A 21,310-nucleotide genomic window follows, 5' to 3' on the forward strand; every position below is an offset into this window, starting at 1 on the left:
TGAACTTGAGGAGAGTTTGTTTTATGAATGTTGCAGCTCCATTGTTTGGTGCATACAAATTGATAATTGTTATGTCTTGTTGGTGGATGGTTCCTTTTAACAGTATATAGTGTCCTTCTTTATCCTTCTTGATTAACTTAGGTTTAAAGTTGATTTTATTCGATATGAGTATGGCCACTCCTGCTTGCTTCCGAGGGCCATGTGAGTGGTATGATTTTTCCCAACCTTTTACCTTCAGCCTGTGTATGTCTTTTCCTATCATATGAGTCTCTTGAAGGCAGCATATTGTTGGATTTATTTTTTTGATCCAGGTTAATAGCCTATGTCTCTTGATTGGTGAGTTTAGGCCATTAACATTTAAGGTTACAATTGAGATATGATTTGTACTTCCAGTCATGTTTCTTTATTTATTTATTTTAGTTTGGCTGGTTTTACTTTTTGGTTATTTTCCTCCCCCTTTACTGAGATACCTCCTGCTGTTAGTTTTGGGCACTATTTTTCAATTCCTCTTCTTGTAGTCTTTGCTCAAAATGCTTTGCAGTGCTGGTTTTCTTGCTGCGAATTCTTTTAGCTTTTGTTTATCGTGAAAGATTTTAATTTCATTGTCAAATCTGAAGCTTAATTTTGCTGGATACAGTATTCTTGGTTGGACTCCATTATTTTTCAGCATTTGAAATACATTGTTCCAGGATCTTCTCGCTTTCAAAATCTGTGATGAGAAATCAGTCGTTAACCTAATTGGTTTACCCCTGAATGTAATCTGCCTCCTTTCTCTAGTAGCTTTTAATATTCTCTCCTTGTTCTGTACATTGGCTATCTTCATAATTATATGTCTTGGAGTTGGTCTATTATGGTTTTGAATGTTTGGGGTCCTGTAGGCTTCCAGGATTTGGCAATCCATTTCATCTTTCATCTCTGGGAAGTTTTCTAGAATTATTTCATTTAATATGCTGTCCATTCCTTTGGTTTGAATCTCTGTGCCTTCTTCTATCCCGATGACCCTCAAATTTGGTTTTTTTATGACATCCCATATCTCTTGAATAGATTGCTCGTGGGATTTAAGCATCTTTTCTGTGTTGAATATATTCTTTTTTTTTTTTAAAGGAGGACAACAGATTTAGTTTTATTTCAATCAAATCACAACACTTTCTTTTCCAGCCACTGCAAAGTTCAGCTACAATTTTGTATTACAGATTAACTTTTAAAAGGTTTCCTGTGACATTACAGCAAGCCTCTTTTTTTTTTTCCCCAAACAGAAAAACAGCCCCAAATTCTTCCTCAGAAATAAAAACTCAAATTCCAGTAAATGGTAAATACATGAACTTACAGTAAACCAGACACTTAAAAGGACAGCCAAGAAGTCTTCCAACAGTTTATTAGAAAGAATGTAGACATTTAAAAAAATCCCCACTGTCATGAACATAAATTGAGGTTTTCAGCCAGATAAGCTGAATTAAAAAAAAAAAAAAGAAATAAAAAAAATCCAATAGTGTATTAACATTTTTTCACTCATTTGCCATACTGACAGTGCAAATACAAATCTGGTCTAAATGTACAGACTCTCAAGCAACAATGTACAGCTTTCTTCGTCCTCCATGCTAAGAGATGTAAAAGCTTAAGGGCCAAACAATACCAAATGTATAGGCTTCAAAAACCATCTAAGTTAAGGGCATTCACTAGTTTTAGCTAAGATACATCTGGAACACTGACAAGTAATCACTTACATACAATCATATGCAGTAAATTTTCTGAAAAATAAACTTTAGTGTAACAATCCTGTAGGGTACACCAGAGGAAAGGCAGGTTATCAGTTTAAGATGTCAGCCAATTTGTTTCAGCCACTCTTGAGTCCATATCCTAAAACCTAAAATTTAGTTATCTTTCCCTAAGCTGAGAGCTTCCTATCATGTCAGTAATTATATTATAAAGTAAAGGAGACAGGTGAAATATTTTTACTTATCACAACTGCTGTTATCAATTGCCTAGGACCTCAACAGCTTCATGGAAGTCTGGGAAATGTTCATGCATAAGGATAGTGCCTTAGCTGACTTAAATTTGCCCCATACAATGGTACATTATCAACCCTTAGTGAAGCCTTTTAAAAAGGGGGGAAAAACAGGTTGAAAAATGGGTTAAAGGAGGCAAATACAGCATCTGCCTTTAGAGCTATAACTCAGGAATTTTCTCAATTATGAAATCTTGTGAAGAAGTAATTTTCTTTCTCAAATCCAGGCGACGACAATATTCCTTACTCCAGATCTGGCATTTTTTCATCATCACGGTCTTGTGAATCATCATCTGCTCCATCTACTTCTGGTAAATCTACATCCTCATCACCACCCATGTTGTTCATCATCTCAGAGAAACGATCAAAATTAGACATGTCTTCATCTGAATCATCTTCCCAATCTTTCCAATTATTGAAGTCCACGCTAAACCAATTAAGCTTTGCCCTTTCTTTTGTTAACCTAGGCCATGATTGGCCAGACTCTCCTTTTCGTAAACAACATAAAATTGATCTGTCCGTTCTTTTATGCTTGGAATCATTTGGATCAATACAGTGAAAAAGATCAATTTCATTTAAATGTTTAAAATTATCACTTCCTCCAAGACAACTGAAAGTAAGTTTGGATTTTTCAAAATTTACATTAACATCTTTACTGTCTTCAACACAAAATTAAATGAAGACATAGTCCCTTCGATCGTACCACTTTGCAGAAGCAGGCTGCATTGTGAACGGGGCAGGGGGACAGGCGAATGGGTGGGCGGGCCTCTCTGGCGGCGGAGGCTGGGGAATCAGCTCCTCTCCGATGGCGACTCCGGCGTTTTCTCCCCAATCGCGGCCTCTAGTCGCTCTCCTTAGGTGACGGCGGCAGCGGACTCGACCTAGATCCCCAGAATGCACCGCTCGAAGAGAGCGGCTCTTCGACCGGGGAGAAGAGGAAAGTGTAGGAAAAGGGGCGCGAGGACGGAGAATGAACGTGTGTGCGTGCGAGCGAGGGGTGGACTATATTCTTTTCAAGTTGATAAACCTTGTCTTCATTATCTGATGTTCTGACTTCTACTTGATCAAGTCTGTTTGTAATATTCTCGTTTGAGTTTTTAATTTGGTTTATATTTTCCTGCAATTCTAGGATTATTGTTTGATTTTTTTTTAAAGATCTCTATCTCCTGGTAGAGCTCGTTCTTTGCCATTTGAATTTGTTTGTTTAATTCATTTTCAAAATATACTTTTATTTCTTGGACTTGCTGTCTCATGTCTTCCCTAATATTCCTTTCCTTTCGAGTTAGGTATGCCTTGAGTTCTTTCCCTATCCCTGCTTCTGATGTTTCTATGTCCTCCTGTAGAATTAAGTTGTCCTGCATTGTTTGTACTCCTTTTTTCCCTTGTTTTCTCATGTTGTCCACATTACTTTCTAGCTCTATTTGATTGCCGTGTTTCTGCTCTCTTCTATAGATTTGTTTTGGTTCTGTATTACTCTGTTGTTTCTTCTTTGTGTTGTTAAACTGTGCCTGCTAACGTGGATTCTGCTGGGAAGGAATTCCGACGGCCGAGCTCCAGTGACGTCACTACTCTGCTATGACGGGCCCCAGGCTCCTTGCTGGGGTGTCCTAATGGGGATGTGTGACTGGACTGTCTCTGTTTGGTTTCAGCTCCCCGTCGAGGCAGGCGGGCAGTCTCCAGCCGCCCAGTATCTCAGGCAGCGGGCGGGTGATCGGTCGCGGCGGGGGAGTGGACTCTGGCCGCCCAGTCGCGCGGGCAGTGGGCCAGCTGTCGCCGGTGGGCGGGCGATCTCTAGGCACCCAGTCCAGCGGTCGGTAGTTGGCGGGCAGGCGTTCTCCTACTGCCAGTTACGCGGGCAGTGGGCTGTCGCCGGCGGGCCTGCGGTTTCCAGCCACCCAGTCACGAGGGCCTGGCCTCTAGTCCCCTAGTTTCTCCTGCTAGACCAGATTTCCCCTGAGTGATGGCTCTCGGCAGTTCAAACTGTACTCTGGACCTGCCGTTTGTTGGGTGTGGAGGTTGTCTACTGGGGACCCCGGCACTCTATTGTTTTGTTTCCGTTGTGGGGGATAGAACTGTACCGCTTCCTTCCCCCTCTGAAATCCTGCACTCAGCCCGGGGGTCAGTGCGGGCTCATCCGGCAGGATTCCACAGAATTGCAGCCACTTTTCTCCCTGCTTGCTAATTAATCACTTCTCTGCGGCGCCCCGCCTTCTGTAGCCGTGGGGCAGGCCGCGCGAATCAGTCAGCCTGGATCTCCTGGGTCGCACAATTGCCTATTGAGATCCCCGGCACTCTGTCATTTTGTTTTTTTCTGCTTGCCCCTCCCCCAGCGCTGGCTAGACAGGTTTCGTTTTGGCTGCTGATGGGAGGGGGAGTTGAAGGTCAGGTGTCTCTAGTTTTCCCCTAGTATTTATGCGGGCTCACTCTGATACTCCCTCCCCCGGAAAGCCTAGGAGAGGTTTTATGCGGATTCTCCGATGTATGGGGGATGGGCTGAGTGACACAGACCTGTTTTATTGTTGCAGTCTGTCGGAGAGTGGCGGTGGATACTTCAGCTCTCCAAGATGGTGGCCGCTGATTGCCTTGGTGGAGTTTCCGTTGTGGGGGACGGGACTGTATCGCTTCCTTCCCCGTCTGATATCCCGTACTCAGCCCGGGGGTTAGTGCGGGCTTGGCCGGCGGGGTTCCACCGAATGGCAGCCACTTTCCTCCCTGCTTGCTAATTAATCGCTTCTCTGCGGCGTCCCGCCTTCTGTAGCCTTATTCTTAATTTTGAGACAGGATCTTGCTAAGTTGCCCAGGCTGGCTACAAACTTTTGATCCTCCTGCCTCATCCTCCTGAGTAACTGGAATTACAGGTATGTGATACTGTACCCAGTAGAATGTACACTTAAACTTAAGTCTGTAATTCTGCCCCTATGCAAAATACTAAGAATCATCTCACTATATCCTTTTATTTTACAAAACTTTAATGTGTGGGACTTTTTTTTACAATTTGACATCATTCGTTATTGGATCCCATTCTCTAAACACCTCTAACAAGTTGTAATTTTATGAACTGGGACAGATTTCATTCTCATACTCTTTCACAATTAAGCATACTACATTTCTAGTACTTCAAAGATTTTAATTATTGTCAAATATATCTGGATTATAGCTTAACCCATACATTTTCAGAGAGTTCATGATTTTTATATAAAGGCAAATTAAATAATACCTAAATATTTAAACTTAATACATTAAAGTCATAATGATACAATCATTTCAAAATTATTGGAAAATATGTCATTTTCTTGAAATGAACTTGGCATAGAAGGCAGCAAAGAGGTCTTTATAAGGAGTATCTGAATTGGACTTGGTCAACGGTATTCGGCAAAATTGGCGAAATCTAGGAGAACGCAGCAGCAAGTTCTGTGAAAGGCCCATGAAGCTGGAGCACAGCCAGTAGAGAACAATTGACTAAAAAGAGAGAACATGGATATTAGTGCTTGTCCATTCTTGAAGGATACAAAGTCCAGAGACAAAAAAGCAATAAAAAAGAAAATAAATCTCTAAATGAAAGTACACTGGGACCAAGTTAATATGTGCAGTTATTATATATTGTGAGGGATCTAATAAGAAAGTAAGTTGAAAGGAAAACCAAAAGCAAAAAGAAGTATTTTTGGTATCAAGTGGATGGCGGAAAGCAGTTGTCAGGTAAGGCCCAGGAGTGATCTCACCCCTACTTTGGCAATTAAGCATATTTTTCTCCACCAAAGGTTCTGACAAACTGATTATATATTGAGGGTAGAATACGAAAAATGGGGCTCTGGCCATTTGTGATAGCAATATTAAGACTCCCTAGACCTTATTTTCCCCCATGTACTCATTTATCTTCCCAAATATTCCCCCATAACCAATGTTTCAGAGGAATCAGGAATGCATTATCTCTGCCTTCTTGAGAGAGCTTCAGCATTAGCTGCATCTTTCTTTTTTGTTATCATCCAGACTGTTTATTTAGGTCAATGACCAAGTTCTACAGCCTCTCAAAACACTCCTATACAACACAACTGTTCCAAACTTTTGTCATTGGGTCAGGCCCCACAAGCAAAACCATGTGGTTGTTCAGTACTGGTTGTAGAGACAAATGCCTTAGTTTGATCCTATTTGCTACTTATCTGACTTTTCATAAGTTATTTTCCTTTGTTTCAGTTACTTCACCTAAAATAGGCCAGAAACTAATGCACCTCAAAAGACTGCTTTGAGGAATAAATGAGATATTTCATATAGTTGGTAATAAGCACAGTATATGGCCTATGTTAAGCACTTGCATCTGTTCCAAAATAAATCTTTCAGGGCAGAATACAAGCATCAAAGGTAGATTAGCATAGCAGTTAAGAGCAACAGCCAAACAGCCTGGATGTGTGGTAAGACTCAGCATAAGTAGGTAAAAACTTGGGAGTTATTTAACCTACTTGTGCCTCAGTTTCCTCAGCACCAAAGTAGAGATTAAAAGAGTACCTACCTCATTGCACTTTTGGGAGAATTAAATGAGGTAATGTACCTAAACCATTTTACAGTGCCTGGCACAAAAGTCAACACTGAATAAACATTAGCTATCATCATCTGACTTATCCATCAACCAGAAAACCACCTAAGCCTAACCTCGTTGACTATAATTTTTCATGTAAATATCAATCCCTCTTCTTCCTGAGCAACAAAATCCAGATTTTTCAGTTGGGTACGCTGCCATCTGGAGGGGGAGAGGGTCTATACATACTTCCCAGTCTTTTCAGCAGTCAAGTGTGGCCACACAATTAAGATATAAACACAATAGTTTGGTGGGATAGCTGGCAATGCTTATTAAAAGGAGCTGATTGTATTTAAAGCAGCAAGATAGCAAGCTCTAGAAGTCATCATGATCATCCTGTAGCCTTAGGGAGAGAAATCACAGACTATGGATGTTGGAGCAGAGATAGGCAGGCACAATTGTAATCCCAGTGACTTGGGAAGCTGAGTCAGAAGGATAGCAAGTTCAAGACCAGTCTCAGCAACTTAGGAGAGTCTGTCTCAAAAAATTTTACAAAAAGGATTTAAGATTGGATGCAGTGGTAAAGCACCCCTAAGTTTAAGCTCCAGTACCACAAAAGAAAAAAAAAAAAAAAAGAAACAGAAGCAGGTGGGTCTCCACTGTCTTCAGAAGTTGGCACATCATCCCTAAACTACCTAACTCTTGGTTTCCTATGTTTGACAGAATAAGCTTTGGTACTCAAGACACTATTTTTTAGATGTGTTACTCTGAATCTGATCCTTCACTGAAACTTCACTGCTCCTATTTTATTTCATTAGGGGGAGTTTCTCTGATTGAACTGGTATTGTTTATTCCCATAAATGCAATGAAATTTGTACTATTCTTTCTACTTTTATGGGATATTTTATAATACTACCATTATATAGAAAGTACTACACTAGGTACTTGATGCTTTTTCAGTAATTCTCATAGACATTATGATGTGTATCTCAGAGATGAGGAACCTTACTTATTTTGCACAGGATTAAAGACAGAATTATATTCACGTGATAGCTTAAAAAACACATTTTGATATAAAAAACATATTACTCCTAATTTCTAAAACTACTATGAATTACTTAAATATTTGCTAATATAACCCTAACTACTAGCAACAAGTAAATTCTACTTAATGGTCTGTGTTGGCTTTGAGTAAAGATGGAGCTACCTACCACAGCTTTAAAGTATCTGTGGAAAATACACAAAGGACTGAAATAACTTAAAACAAATTTTATTTTTTATCAAAAGTTTAATTAGGTATAAATAAGGACAAATGTACTTTTCTCATAATGTTGTTAAAAGGGTAAGTAATATAACTAATTTCTTTAGTCTGTCTATACAGAAAGAAAAAGTTCAATATATTAACTAATTAAATAGGGCAAATACTATATTTGGTATGATGCAAAATACTTTGCAAGATTAAAAAAACAGAGGCAGGAAAAAGGAGTTTGATTTAGTAGGAGAGTTAAGACATATTTACATAAAGGAAGATTAACCAATCCCAAGAAATGTCCAAATTTCTTAGTGATAAAAACAGAGTAGCTTAGTTATCATACACATTACCATATCAGTAAGAGATCAAGTGGTCAGAGGAAACTCAATAAAAGAGGCAAGATCCCAGTCAGTTTAAGCTCAGGAGAAGATTTAGCACATGACACACACAATGCTGGTGCTTACTCACAGAAGGTACTGTTGCAGCAACTGGAATCATCAATACTGATAGAGCACGGACAAAGTATATAATATACGTCTGAAAACGAGATATTCCAATTTTCTGTACAGCAAAAATCTGAAGGAGGAGAATATATGTATACATACAATGATTAGTACAATGCATATTATATCAGATAAGCTTTAAAATAACTTAAGCTTTAAGATAACTTTATGTGACTGATCATCTTTCTTAAAAAAAAAATCTTAATAATTATGCAGAATTCTTCCTCTACTCTAAGTTGTTCTTTTTTTTTTTTTTTTGTGATGATGTTGGGGATTGCACCCAGAGCCTTCTGCATCTGAGGCAAGCACTCTACCCAACTGAGCTACACCCTCAGCCCCAATTATGCAGAATTCTTAAATGGAGCTTAAAGAATCCCTGAAAGACATGAACTGTGTAGAAATCATTGCCTTTATTTGTTGCCACCTAAATATAGTGACTGGTATAGAAAATACATTCAATAGATACCTCATAGATTTGCGACCTGATTACATGGAGTAAAGGGGAGAACCAAGGCTAGGAAAAGTAGTTACGATGTGTGAATTATTTAAGAGGAAGCACAGTGTAATTATCATGACTGCAGAACCAAACTAGCTAGGGTCAGACAGCAGCCCTGCAGTTTTAGTGGCTGAATAACATTGCAACACTTTAAACCTTTCTGTGCCTTTTTCCCCCAGCTCCTTAAAATGGGGTCATTATAGTCAAGGTTAACAATTAAATGAGTTAATTCATGTACATTGTGTACAAAAATGTCCAGCACATATTGTATATTAAATAAAAACAAGCTTTTATTAGTCATTAGAGGGTATGGAGGAAAAGACTAGAGCACTGATATTAATTTTAACCTTTGTTTATCACTACATTTTTTATACCAAATATTCACTATCAACCAATTCAAGGGGCTATGCTAGGTGCTCTTAGGAAATATATTTATACTACAAATGAAGTTTTTCCTCAAGAAATTTTTACCCAAGACCTTAGGCTTTATCATCTTCATTTTCCTCATTTGAAAAAATAAATAAACAGTATACAAGAAATATTTTTAAAAAGATGTTTAGATTTCCCAAGAATCAGTGGACCTGAGGTCTGTGAGATTCCAACAATGGTAAAAAAATTCTAGCCAGTAATGGTGGTACATGTCTCTAATTCCAGCAACTAGGGACCTGACGCAGGAGAACTGCAAGCTCAAGTCCAGCCTCAGTGACTTTACAAAATTAATAAAAACAGCTGCGGATATAGCTCAGTGGAAGAGTGCCCCTTGGTTCAATCCCCAGTACCAAAAAGAAAATTTAAGGTTTCTTCCAGTTCTATGTGTGGTCTATTCAGAGTCTGAGTCCAAGACTTTGTGTGTGTGCATGTGTGTATGTCTATATTTCTGTGGACAGAACCTAGGGAATTTTAACCACCGAGCTATATCCCCAGCCTTTTAAAAAATAAAATTTTTTAAAATAGCAAGAGAGGGCCTTGCTAATTTTCTTAGGCTGGCCTCGAATTTGCAATCCTCCTGCCTCAGCCTCTTGAGTTGCTGGGATTATAGCAATGTGCCAGCACACTCAACTGAGAAGAGTTCTTTATGAAATTATAAGCATGCCTTCAAACTGTTGATAAGGCAGCACATGATAATGGCTTAGAGAAGACCAAGAGGACATACTTTATATTTATGTATTTTCTCAATTCATCTTGTAAAAGAAATTCCATGACTTAGTTCTAAGATCATTTAGCAAGAAAATGGCAGTCAGGTACTGTGTTCCTGACCTACAAATTTTCATTTTATGCATACACACAAAATACTACTTATTGTGGGAATAAAATCAGATTGATCAAGAATCTTAATTAATATATGTACCAAAAGTAAATTATAAAACTGAATGTATTAAAATCAGGTATTTTGAGAGCTGAAAGAGACTTTGGAAGTGTTCTAACTCAGTGATCTTATTTTAATTATGAGAATTTTATGATGGAGAAAGGTTAAGGGACTGGCCTCAGTTAATGTCTCAATTGCAGCTCAGAACCAACTCAAACATGTATATTTGATGTCAGAAGAGCAGCAACAAAAGTTCTAATGACTTAAATGTCAAACAAATATCACTTAAAATCACTGACCTCCACTATTAATAAATTGGTGACACCGAGGGAGACAGGAAGAATCCAAGTAGAATCCAGCACAGTAAGATCAGGAAACCAGAGGATCCCACCAGTAGCTAATTGTTCCTGAACAGAAAAACCTGCTGAAACAGTTTTATAAATCAAATAATAGAATTCTTAAAAATAGCAGAGGAAAGTATACAAAACCTAAGTAGCTTGACAATTCTAATAAAGTACCCCTAACACTAGAGATTTTAAAGGTTTTAAAAGGTTATTTTTATTCACAATATGTTTTCTTCTTTTTTGTTATGTTTTACTCAATACAAAATATTTTTCTTAACAGAGCTAGCCTATTTACACTTCAGATTTTAAATTCTATACCTTGTGAGAAAGAGAGTAAATGGTAATTATAAAAACTATGATTTTTTTTTCTTTCCTAAGTACAAAAAAAAAAAAAATGTTAAAGAACTTATTTGGGGAAGCAGAACTTCTATAATAATTACCTTCTGAATGTGCTCCCCCTGTGCTAAAATTCCGGAGGGCAACAGATATGAAGATCCACATTGGAAGCTGAATCCAGACCAACACAGTGGCTTTGAAAGGGTGGCAGTTGTCCCGAACATACAGCTCTGAAACAAGCCTCCTCATATTCTTTAGATAAGTGAGCCTATTTTGAGGGAAGAGGGAAGGATAATATCATTTGACTGTTGGTAGTTCTTCATCCCCAAAGCACAAACACACACATGCTATGATTACAGTTAAAGGGGTCTTAATTATGATATGCTGTGCAGGCAAATTAAACCTTTACTGAAACTTCTATAGCAATGTACAAAATTGCCTAACAATGTGATAAATCTGACACCTTCAGACTACAGGCTTTGTCTCTGATGGTCTTTAGCCAATTCAGTATTTTTTTTCCCTTTTGTTGTAATTGTTGTTGTTGCTGTACTGGAGATTAAACGTAGGGGTGCTTTACCACAGAGTTATGTCCCCAGCCCATTTTATCTTTTATTAAAACAGCGTCTCGCTAAGCTGTTTGGGGCCTCATTGAATTGCTGAGGCTGGCATCAGACTTGGGATCCTCCTGCCTTAGCCTCTAGATTTGCTAGGATTACAGCCTGCACCACTGTGCCTGGAAGTCAATTAAATTTTAACAGAAAATTTCACTCCTGACATGGTCTAATTACAATTAATATCAGAAATATTAAAGCTGGAAGTCCATTTTACTCAAATCTGTGCATGGCTAAACCTTATTACTTGATCTCTGTATCTTTTGTAGCTATATGATTTTGTACTGTATATTCTCTTGGACTATAAAATTGATCTCCATGTTTCAGTGAACTCCTCTTGAGAAGATTCTCTCAATCTGTTTTCTGTTTACCACATTAATTACTTCTGTTCATAAGTCTAGTTTCCTTGAGGGGCAAGTGTTCGGTTTTATTCATCTTTAAATCTCTTACATTATATACATATGGCATTAGGGATTAAATCCAGGGGAGCACTATCACTGAGCTACATCCCTAGCCCTTTTTGTATTCTGACAAAGGGTCTCACTAAGTTGCTGATGCTGGTCTCCAACCTGTGATCCTCTTGCCTCAGCCTCCTGAGTCAAAGGGATTATATGTATGCACTACTACACCCAGCTTCCTATATCATACATTTTGTATAAGGCAGGCATTCAATAGTTTTGTTCAATTTAATCAAATTATAGTATTGAATTAAGATAATACATTCAGGCCTTTCTCTTTTTCTAACTTTACCTCTAGTTACTTCTCTAATGACACCTGCACATTTTGGTTCCTGAATGACTTTCAGTCATCCAACAAACCAGACTTCCACATAAGCATGGCTTTGGAAGTATTATATAACCTAACAGACTCCCAACACAACACTGCTAAAAATATAGGAAGCCCTCATCAGATAAGTCTTCCTACAAAGTCAACAGTTTGTATAAGGATGGATCAGGCCAACCATCCTGCCAGTGCGACAAAAGCAAGGTGCCACAATCTAGGCTGTGTTCATAACCCAGGTGAATAGTCATTAATCTGTTCTTTTTGCTTTTGGCAAAAATAATCAATTTTCTCTGAAAGATAAAATTTCAAAACTATAGGCTTGCCTACTTTTATCAAATAAACATTGAGCTATCACAATAATTTTTTAAAATGTCAGGTCTTTTTTGCACTAAATATAGACACAAGTTCATATTAAAGATAGCAAATATACATCTATATAAAATATATGAATAACAATATATTCAACACTTACTTATACTACAAAACCCTTATTTTTCTCATTGCTGTGAACTGGTGACTACTTTGTTACAGTCTAATAAAGACTGGAAATCAACTAGCGAGTAGCTTAGTTCCCAGTAGATGACTACAGACATCCTTGGGCACAGTAAAGCACCTTTGGACAAGGGCTTTCCAAGAGGCATAGAACCACCACAGTGGTTTGGGCAGCACCATGGCTATGTAAATGCTTCTACTATGGCATTAACATTTTCTACGTCCCCTTTCATATGGTCTATTATCTGTATCTTTTCAAAAAGGTCAAATTTGCAAATTTCTGGACCAATATTCCAACAGAATGGCAAAGTATCTTCATGTCATAAAACCTTCATCAATGCCCTATCTCTTTGCACATACTCTTTATACTCTCCTTAATTCATTGTCATCATTATTTATGATAGGCCTTTTTCAGTGGGCTTGAGTCCCTCAAGAATAGGAATAAAGCTGAATAAGGCAGTCCTAGAACTTGGGAGGCTGAGGTGAAAGGATCAAAAGAACTCAGGATTTGAAGAACTGGGCAAGTTGCTATCTCAGAAATAAAAACCATGAGTAGGCTCTTATCTTTGCTGTTCTATTTCTTTGCTTTTTATTCAATATATAAAAGTATCATGCCACATACTGATTTATTAGAATATGAAATAGGAACTACTTTCCTGACAAATTTACCCAAACCAACAATTAACATCACTTACACATTTCTTTCTCTCTCTCTCACTCTCTCTCTCTCACTCTCACACACACACACAGATAATTTGTGGTCTTATATGCATAAAATTACTTACCTGGTAACTCTCTTGGACCATCCCAACTGATTTGCATAAACTGCAACTTCATGATTAAGATGCTTGGCAATGTTTTTTATTTCTGGTTGCAAATTTTCCACCTAGCTAAAGAAAAAGTAGAACTTGTTATGAGCACATAAAGGATCTTATTCATAACCTTTCATAATTTTATTCTTCCTTCATTTTAAAATTGTGGTTTATGTCAAAAAACTTTAAATCTAAGCATAAAATGTCAATTTGCTTGGGATGTCCTTAGTCACAAATTCAAATTCCAGCTTGTATATCTAGTTGTCTAATCCTAGGTAAGGGATTTAACCCCTAAAATCCTATTCCCTCACTTTTAAAAGGTATAACAGCACAGAATTGTAAGTATTAAATGAAAACTGCATCCATGGTTTTACTGTTTCACCCCTAGATTTTCCAGTAATGTAAACAGAGAAAACAGCACACTACTAATATGCTTTTAGTATGCTCTGATAGCCACAAAACCAAAACTAAAAACTGCATTTATTCTTGCCCTGTGTTCTTTCTGTAAAGAAGCTCACTGCCTTCATGCTGCTGCCCCTACCTTTCTTGTTTTGCTTTCCAGTAACTTTTTCCTAACTATAATAATATGAAAACCATATTTATGAAATCTCACAATAATAATCCCTTTTTGTTTTCAAAGCATTTCAACTCATGTTATATGATTTCATATCATGAAATTGTTATGTAAATGAAGGTATTTTTATACTGACACCACAGAAGGGAGAAGGATGTCCTAAAAAGTCAAGTGACAGCAAAACTGTTACAGGTGGTAAGTGCCAAGATAAGATATTGTTTGCAAACTGATACCTTAGTAGTTTCTTCCTTATAAGAAATATAAGCTGGAATACTTTGGTCAAAGATGCCGCTGACATACTGCCTGATAAAACTTTTTAAGATGTTAACGTTACATAGTTTTTTCCATACAATTTCTTCTGATTTTTTTTAAGTGTAATGTTTGATGACTTTAGTTTTTGCTTGTAGTGTGAAAAAAATTATCAGAGCATAATTATACATAGTAGTAGAATTCGTTCTTAAACATTTGTACATGCAAACAATATTCTCATTTCTTTACTGGTCTCATCATGAACAAGTTGAGTAACCACTTGTGCTCTGAGCACAAACCCAGGAGGACAAACGAAAATTTCAGGTACACCTGTGACAGAATATTTACACATCCAATGCCACTTAAAATTTTTAGTAATAAAGTGGCCTTGATGACTAACAATAACACTATGGTACCATAGCGGGATCTGAGACCCAGGAAGACGTCTAACCTCCACTGCTAGGGCGACAGCAAGTATGCGCGCGGCTCGGTGCTCCTCACCTTGGCCAGGATGTAGTGCTGGTAAGCGGCCAGGGGCAGCGTGACCGCGCCGCGCAGGGCCACGGTGGTGAGCAAGATGCTGCCCCACCAGGGAAGGCCTGTGGCGGCGTGCGCGCTGAGCAGCACTTCCTCAGCGGCCCGCACCGGCGCGGACGCGGCCAGGGCCTCGTACCAGCCGCCCGCACCGTCAGGGGAAACTGCAGAAACTGACGCCACCGCCCACATTGGGAGAGCTGGGGGGTGGGCGCCGTTCCAGAGGGATGGCAGAAGAGGCAGGCCCCTAGTCCGCAGCTGTAGGGTAGGTAGCAACCGCTGCCACCGACCACCCATCCCACACATCATGCCTACGTTGGAGCGGAGCTCAGGTCGCGGGACTCCGGGACCAGCGATTTGCACCGCTCAAACCAGACCCCGCGCAGGCGCCAACTGTACTAGGCGTAGCCGTGCGCGCCGTTCCGCAGCCTTCCGATTGACCTTCCTATTCAAGTCGGTGACGTCTTGCGTCGCACTGGAGATGACGTAAGAGTTAAGGAAGTCCCACCTTTCCCACGCGGCACTAGGCAGTTCTGGAACTCACTGGAGGAGCTCCAGCGGCTGGGGTCCCGACCGGAACTGCGGACAGGGGCGGGGTGTTCTCTAGGGAGAGCTTACTTTATAGTCTAGTCTTCTGCGTTTGCCTTTCTCTTGGTTTTCACCAAGCCTAATCGTGTTATTGGTAGTGAACTCTGCTTGCTATGTGGTTTTGCGTCCAGAAATTGTTCCTCACCATTTTTCGTGCATCCAACTGCTTCCGCTAGACATTCTGTACGACAATAGTGCCCAAGAGTCAATGCTTTGCTGAAATGCCGGCTTTCCCGAAAGTGTTGTTAATCATCATTCGTTAAACATTAGGCATAATTTAGTCTTTGGTATAATATTTCGTTGGTCCATCTTTTCCGGCTAGCGTTTTAAACCCCAGCTGTAAATTGAGTTTCCTTCGATACATTATATATAGTAGCAAAAATCTTACGTATTATCTTCTGATTTAAAGAGTAAGGATCACGGGCAGTAACTCAAGTAAAAATACATCAAAAGAATGGATTATTTAACCTCTACAGTGATTAAAAAATGGATTTTTTTCCTTCGGTGTAATCATCTTGAAATAATATTCTAAAGTTTCTATTCAAAAGAAAGTTGATTTTTTTAAATATTTTTTTTTTAAGTTATAGAGGGACATAGTATCTTTATTTTTATGTGGTGCTGAGGATCGAACCCAGTGCCTCACATGTGCAAGGTGAGCGCTTTGCCACCGAGTCACAACCCCAGCCCCTCAAAAGGAAGTTTTAAAAATATAGTTCAAACGTACTGTGACGCCAGATTTATAGGAATGGGTTTTTGTTGTTGTTGCCAGATTATGGGACAGCATTTTTTTTTTTTTTTTTTTTTTTGAGCGGGAGAGGGCAGTGCTGCTGGGGTCAAACCCAAAGAAAGCCTTATGCATGTTAGGCAAGCACTGTACCACTGTCCTTAATTTTAGGGTTATGTCACAGTTAATGGTTTCCTCAGCTTTGAGTTCCTTACAGAGTAACTAAATGTATAAAGCCCTGCATGGTTCCACTTAGGATTTTCCTATTTTGTGATAGTGTGAAAGCTATATGCATTCAGTGGAAACTGTACTCCAAATTTTAAATATTTTCTTAGGCTAATAATTTATATTCTTGCTGCAGCTCCCAGCTACTCTGTCATCATAAAGATAACCTACACTAGCTGGGGGTGGGTATGATTCAGTGGTAGAGTGCCTGTGTAAAGAAGGTCCTGGGTTCAAACTCCAGCACAAAACAACTCACCCTCCAAAAGGCTACTCATACAGCATTACTGTGTTCTTATTGTTTGATAAATGTATTAAATACATTTTTATTTACAATTTTTCAATTTAGTTTTTAAAAATCTAAGAGTGATGTTATCTGGGTGTGGGTCCATGGGAAGTAATTAAGTTATAAGAATGGTCCCTCATAAGTTGAATTAGTGTCCTTATAAGAGAAAAAAAGATAACTACCCCATGTGAAGAAACAAGAAGTTCCTCCCCAGGAACAGAATAGGCCAACAGGTTTATATTGGATATCTTAGCTTTCAGAACTATGAGAAATAAAATTTATTAATGCCATGCAGTCAATAGATTGGTAATAACTGACCAAAGTTTTCAAAATGTGAATAGATTATCATGTCATTTAGATTTTTCATTTCCCATATATATTTATATATATTTCATCTGAAATGTTTCAAAAGTACCATTTTTTTCATGAGCAAGTTACTCCTTGGAATCAGATTTAGAGTTTTTACTACTTCTTCAAGGTATTACTTTTCAAAACTGAAACTACCTAATGCAATTAGTTTTCACTCTCTGCACTGAGAAATATCCCTTTTATCTTTGGTTTTCAAGGACTGAACTTGGGAAGTTGGCTTTCACTTTATAACAATGTGAATCTATTTAAACATAGAATTCTAACATGAAATCTCTTACAACAGAACTGTTAGTCCGTTACTGTGTCTCACATTATAAAGGAATTCTATCCAAATTCCAGTTTTCTCTATGTTCACCTATTCAAAATTAAAATGATAGTATTTTTTGCAATCAAGATGTCCAATATAAAGCACTAATGTTCTCATCTTAAATGCCAGTTACCGGAGTTGATCAAACGCTATGCCTTATTCAAGCAAACATTTATTCAGTGAGATGTGCATTTCCAAAGAGATCTGGGAGCATCCCAAATTTACAAAGTATAACCTATATATATGAAACATAATTCATATATCTAAAGTAAAAATAGATAAATGGTATACTGAATCTCTAGTGCTTAAAAAGTAAATTGGGGAGCTGGAGTTGTAGTTCAGTGGAAGAGCACTTGCCTGGCATGTGAGGCACTGGGTTTGATTGTCAGCACCACATATAAATAAAGGTCCAATAACAACTAAAAATATTTTTTTTAGTTTTCTTCTGATGTTTTAATTTTTCCTTGATATTTTACAATAATCCTGACATGAAAATTTCTTATTTATAAAATGTTTTGGTACACTTTGTCAGATCTGTGGGAGTGAAAAATGTTTTGGTGATTGATTGAACCCAGGGCCTTGTAAATGCTAGGAAAGCACTATACCAGTAATCTATAAGCCTAGCTTATGAGAGTGTTTTTGAAAAATATCAAAGTGAAAATAGACTGAATCAGAAGATTTGAAGAGGCTTTACGATCCTGAGTTTCCCAATTTGTAATACCTTGTACTATTTTAAAGATAAAGTGAATAATATAGTGTGCAATATTATTTTAATGAAATGTGTATTTAGGTAATTTGAGTCGAAAGACAGATGGAATACTTTTTGAAGAACAAGCAGGAATACTTAATACACTATTTACCTATTTTGTTTCCCCAGAGAACAAAAATGACTATTCATGATTTATAAAAAAAAATATTCTACTAGTAAAATAAAAATGATTTTACTTTATAATAGAAAACATAATTTTCTTTCATATAAACACTAAAATCAGTTTTGCTGGTTATGTTTATATGTTGAAAAGATGAAAGGGGGATTTTGTTGGAAATGCTAAGCAGTCATTTTTAAAATGGAATAGTTGGTATAAATAGGTTGCAGAGTAATTGAGATACTACTTGGGAAATTAAGGTGTGAAATAACCCATGGATTATTTCCAAGAATTAAATCACTTCTTAAAAAGAGTAAGAGGAAATAAACACAATGTGTTCTGCATGTATATATCTTGCATACTTTGGAAGAAAATAAGACCTTCAGGGTCTCAAAAATTGCTTTTTTATTGTTCAAATAAATATGCATTATTATTACATCTGAAATATAAAAAAATGTATTTGAAAAATGTTCCTAGTACAGACTTCTAAAATAATGTACTTCACAAGCCTGATCTCAAAATGTAAATATGGAGCATTCCAATCTATATTCACCTGCTCCAGTTTTTAAAGTCAAGAAAATAAAGGGATTTTCCCCCTGCATTTTGAATGTCACCCCATATTAAGAAATTCTGTTTAGTGAAGAAATAACCAAATTCATGTGTTGTAATAAATACTGAGTAGTATCTGCTCTCCAGGAAGATTAAGTTGAAAATAACTCTAGTTAACACAGAAAAGAAATAGGCAAAAAAATATAGAACACTGGCAAAAGTCATATATACTTTGTTAAATAACATTATACCCCCTTTTTAGTAAAGTGCTGTAGTTTATTTCATTACTATTTATTTGTAGATCTTCTATCTTTTCCTTTAAATTTGGGCATAGTCAAGTGAAAAAACAAATTTACATATTTTAACAAAATTATATATATATTTTAAGATCATATGCTAAATTAAAACATGAGGGTGTTGTTTATAGACTTCTAGATGTGTTTGAAAAATCAACTTTCTATTCTTTAGTCAGATTATCAGAGGCAAGAAATATTCATTTTCTTGAACAGCCAAGGAATCATACTTTCAACTCTGGGTAATTTATCTGAATTCTAGTTTATGTTTTACCAGTGTAGAATTTGTGTCTAACTAAAAAAAAAAAAAGACAAATTGATATATATACATTACTTCACTTTTATGCTTTCTTTTACATTTCAACCATATAATTTATTTTTCCATAGGAGACAGGGCAGGACACGTATTCTTCTCGGATACATTGCTGTTTATTGTTTCAAGTGGATGGAATATATAAATCCCACTGAATAGTTTAGTGTGGTCCTGTATCTTACATAAACAGGATAAATGGAGACTTTATGTTGTAATCTTTGTATTCATGTATCTACCATAAACTGTCTTAATGACAAACGCAAACTTTCTTTTATTACTTGAACCCAAGTTAGCTGTTGATCCTTTTCATTGATAATATACAAGTGTAGAGAGCAAGAAGCCTTTCAAACTAAAAAAGAAATACTTCTCACTAAATTAATGAAAATTGAAAATTTTTATGATGCCTTGATAAATGGAAAGCCAATGTTAAGAATCAATATTATCCAATATAAAATAGTACACTGAATTGTTTAATAATAAACAGTATATTAAGAACTTGTATATGCTGACTGTAACAGTGGTGGCTTTTTAAATTCTCAAAAAAGTCTAAACATTTTGTGGTTAGAAGAAACCATTGGCGATGATGAAGATGCTCCATCTCTGTAGCAATCATTATAGGAAAATCTTTACAGAATTTTTGCACTATTAGCAGGAGAATTTTACTGGTATTAGTGATAACAGGCAAAAAGAGAAGAAAGTGAAGAGAATATGTATGAATTCTAGGAGTGTGGAAAAGTAATAACAAGACAAGGGAAAGTTAGAAATTTTTTCTGTATGTGCCTTGCTACAAACCCAAAAGAGAGGGGCGAGTGTTTTAAAAGCCAATGTAGGGAAACATCCACTGATAATGCCCATTATTTTACTTTATACTTAAATTACACAAGTAGAAAAGTTATGCTTATTAATAGTTTAATGTATGAAGGAAACATCCAGATTTCTGAATATGAAGGTACATATCTCACATTAATTTAAGTCTACATAAAGTAGAGCCTCTATACTGACATATTGAAATTTACTTTCTGCTTAGCCTTTTTCTGTTATGTAAACAATTGTACATTTATTTGCCATTCTAAAACTTCAGGATCAAGTTTACATAATTTTGCTAAATTTCCGTGTTTGCTCAGAAGCAGTTTACAGTACTAAAACCAACCAGCCAATGAACAGCTTCAACAGAAAGTTATGTCCAAAGGGGAAGAGGAAAAGAAAAAAAGAAAAATGATAAGAAAAATGCTAACTAAGGTAAAACAGATGATGATGGGGAATGAGCAGTCACAAATGTTCACAGAAAATAGGTCAGTTAGTAAGTTCTTCTGCAAAAAGCCTACACACTTCAGTCAAGCACATCAGTAGAATGATTTGGGAGCGTAATTTTTTTTTTTTTTTTTCCAGCCACTTGTGATTTCCTCTGAATGAAAAGGAATTTGCAGGCTAACAAGCTGATCCTCATCAGCCAAGCTGGTTCATATGCACACTGTTCATGTGAGGTGCCCAGGGCCCAGTCCATACCTATGAATAGAAAATACATATTTTATCAAATATATATTTAACACATATACTTCATTAAAAACTATGTACTAAACACCTAAGTTATATCCAATTTGCAATGTACTAGAAAAAAATGGAGAAAAACACTGTTAAGATCCACTTCTTATTTTTCTGTAGTGCTAGAGATCAAACACAGGGCCATGTGCATATTAAAAAAGTGCTCTGTCACTAAGCTACAACTCCAGTCCCCGTTTGAGGACCATTATTTTCTGTAGAGCTTGAAACCATTTTTATCAGTGAGTTCCAAGAGGGATCTGCAGCATGAGGGCCATTAAATATCTACCTCTCTCATTCCTCAAACAGGATATTATTTATCAACATTTTGTTTTTCAAAATCATCATTTAAGTAGAAACAGATTAATGGTTGTTGAAGACAATGAATCATTAAACATACCAAATATGATAAATTTACAAATATATAACCATTTCTGTAAATTTTTA

General features: G+C 37.1%; 2 protein-coding genes and 1 pseudogene across 9 annotated transcripts in view; all 3 read right to left on the reverse strand.

Moving 5' to 3' along the window:
• Window positions 1–1,090: 1,090 nt before the first annotated feature.
• LOC308654122 (prostaglandin E synthase 3-like) lies at window positions 1,091–2,731 on the reverse strand (annotated as a pseudogene). Its single transcript has one exon. The product of its transcript is annotated as a prostaglandin E synthase 3-like (transcript).
• A 2,233-nt stretch (window positions 2,732–4,964) lies between these two features.
• Window positions 4,965–15,280, reverse strand: COX18 (cytochrome c oxidase assembly factor COX18). 2 transcript variants are annotated; one of them, XM_081304456.1, is made up of 6 exons: window positions 14,775–15,280; window positions 13,424–13,524; window positions 10,857–11,020; window positions 10,372–10,496; window positions 8,236–8,343; window positions 4,965–5,464 (listed from the first exon to the last, which is right to left on the reverse strand). In XM_081304456.1, the coding sequence occupies exons 1-6, from the start codon at window positions 15,114–15,116 to the stop codon at window positions 5,291–5,293; spliced, it is 1,014 nt and encodes a 337-aa protein (XP_081160582.1). In that variant the 5' UTR covers window positions 15,117–15,280; the 3' UTR covers window positions 4,965–5,290. The 2 variants fall into 2 exon arrangements, with proteins under 2 accessions (XP_081160582.1, XP_081160583.1); XM_081304457.1 differs by having other exon boundaries at window positions 10,372–10,493; window positions 14,775–15,276.
• A 3,284-nt stretch (window positions 15,281–18,564) lies between these two features.
• Window positions 18,565–21,310, reverse strand: part of ANKRD17 (ankyrin repeat domain 17) — a 150,760-nt gene continuing 148,014 nt past the window's right edge. For 2 of the 6 annotated variants that reach the window (XM_081304254.1, XM_081304253.1), the window contains exon 33: window positions 18,601–20,830. In XM_081304254.1, coding sequence (XP_081160380.1) covers window positions 20,771–20,830 — 60 coding nt within the window. In that variant the 3' untranslated portion in view covers window positions 18,601–20,770. Of the gene's footprint in view, window positions 20,831–21,310 lie in introns of all 6 variants that reach the window. The other 4 variants (XM_081304252.1, XM_081304255.1, XM_081304251.1 and 1 more) reach the window with 4 other exon arrangements.

The sequence above is a fragment of the Spermophilus citellus genome, assembly GCF_964194105.1.
Source record: "Spermophilus citellus genome assembly, chromosome: 8".
Lineage (NCBI taxonomy): Eukaryota > Metazoa > Chordata > Mammalia > Rodentia > Sciuridae > Spermophilus > Spermophilus citellus.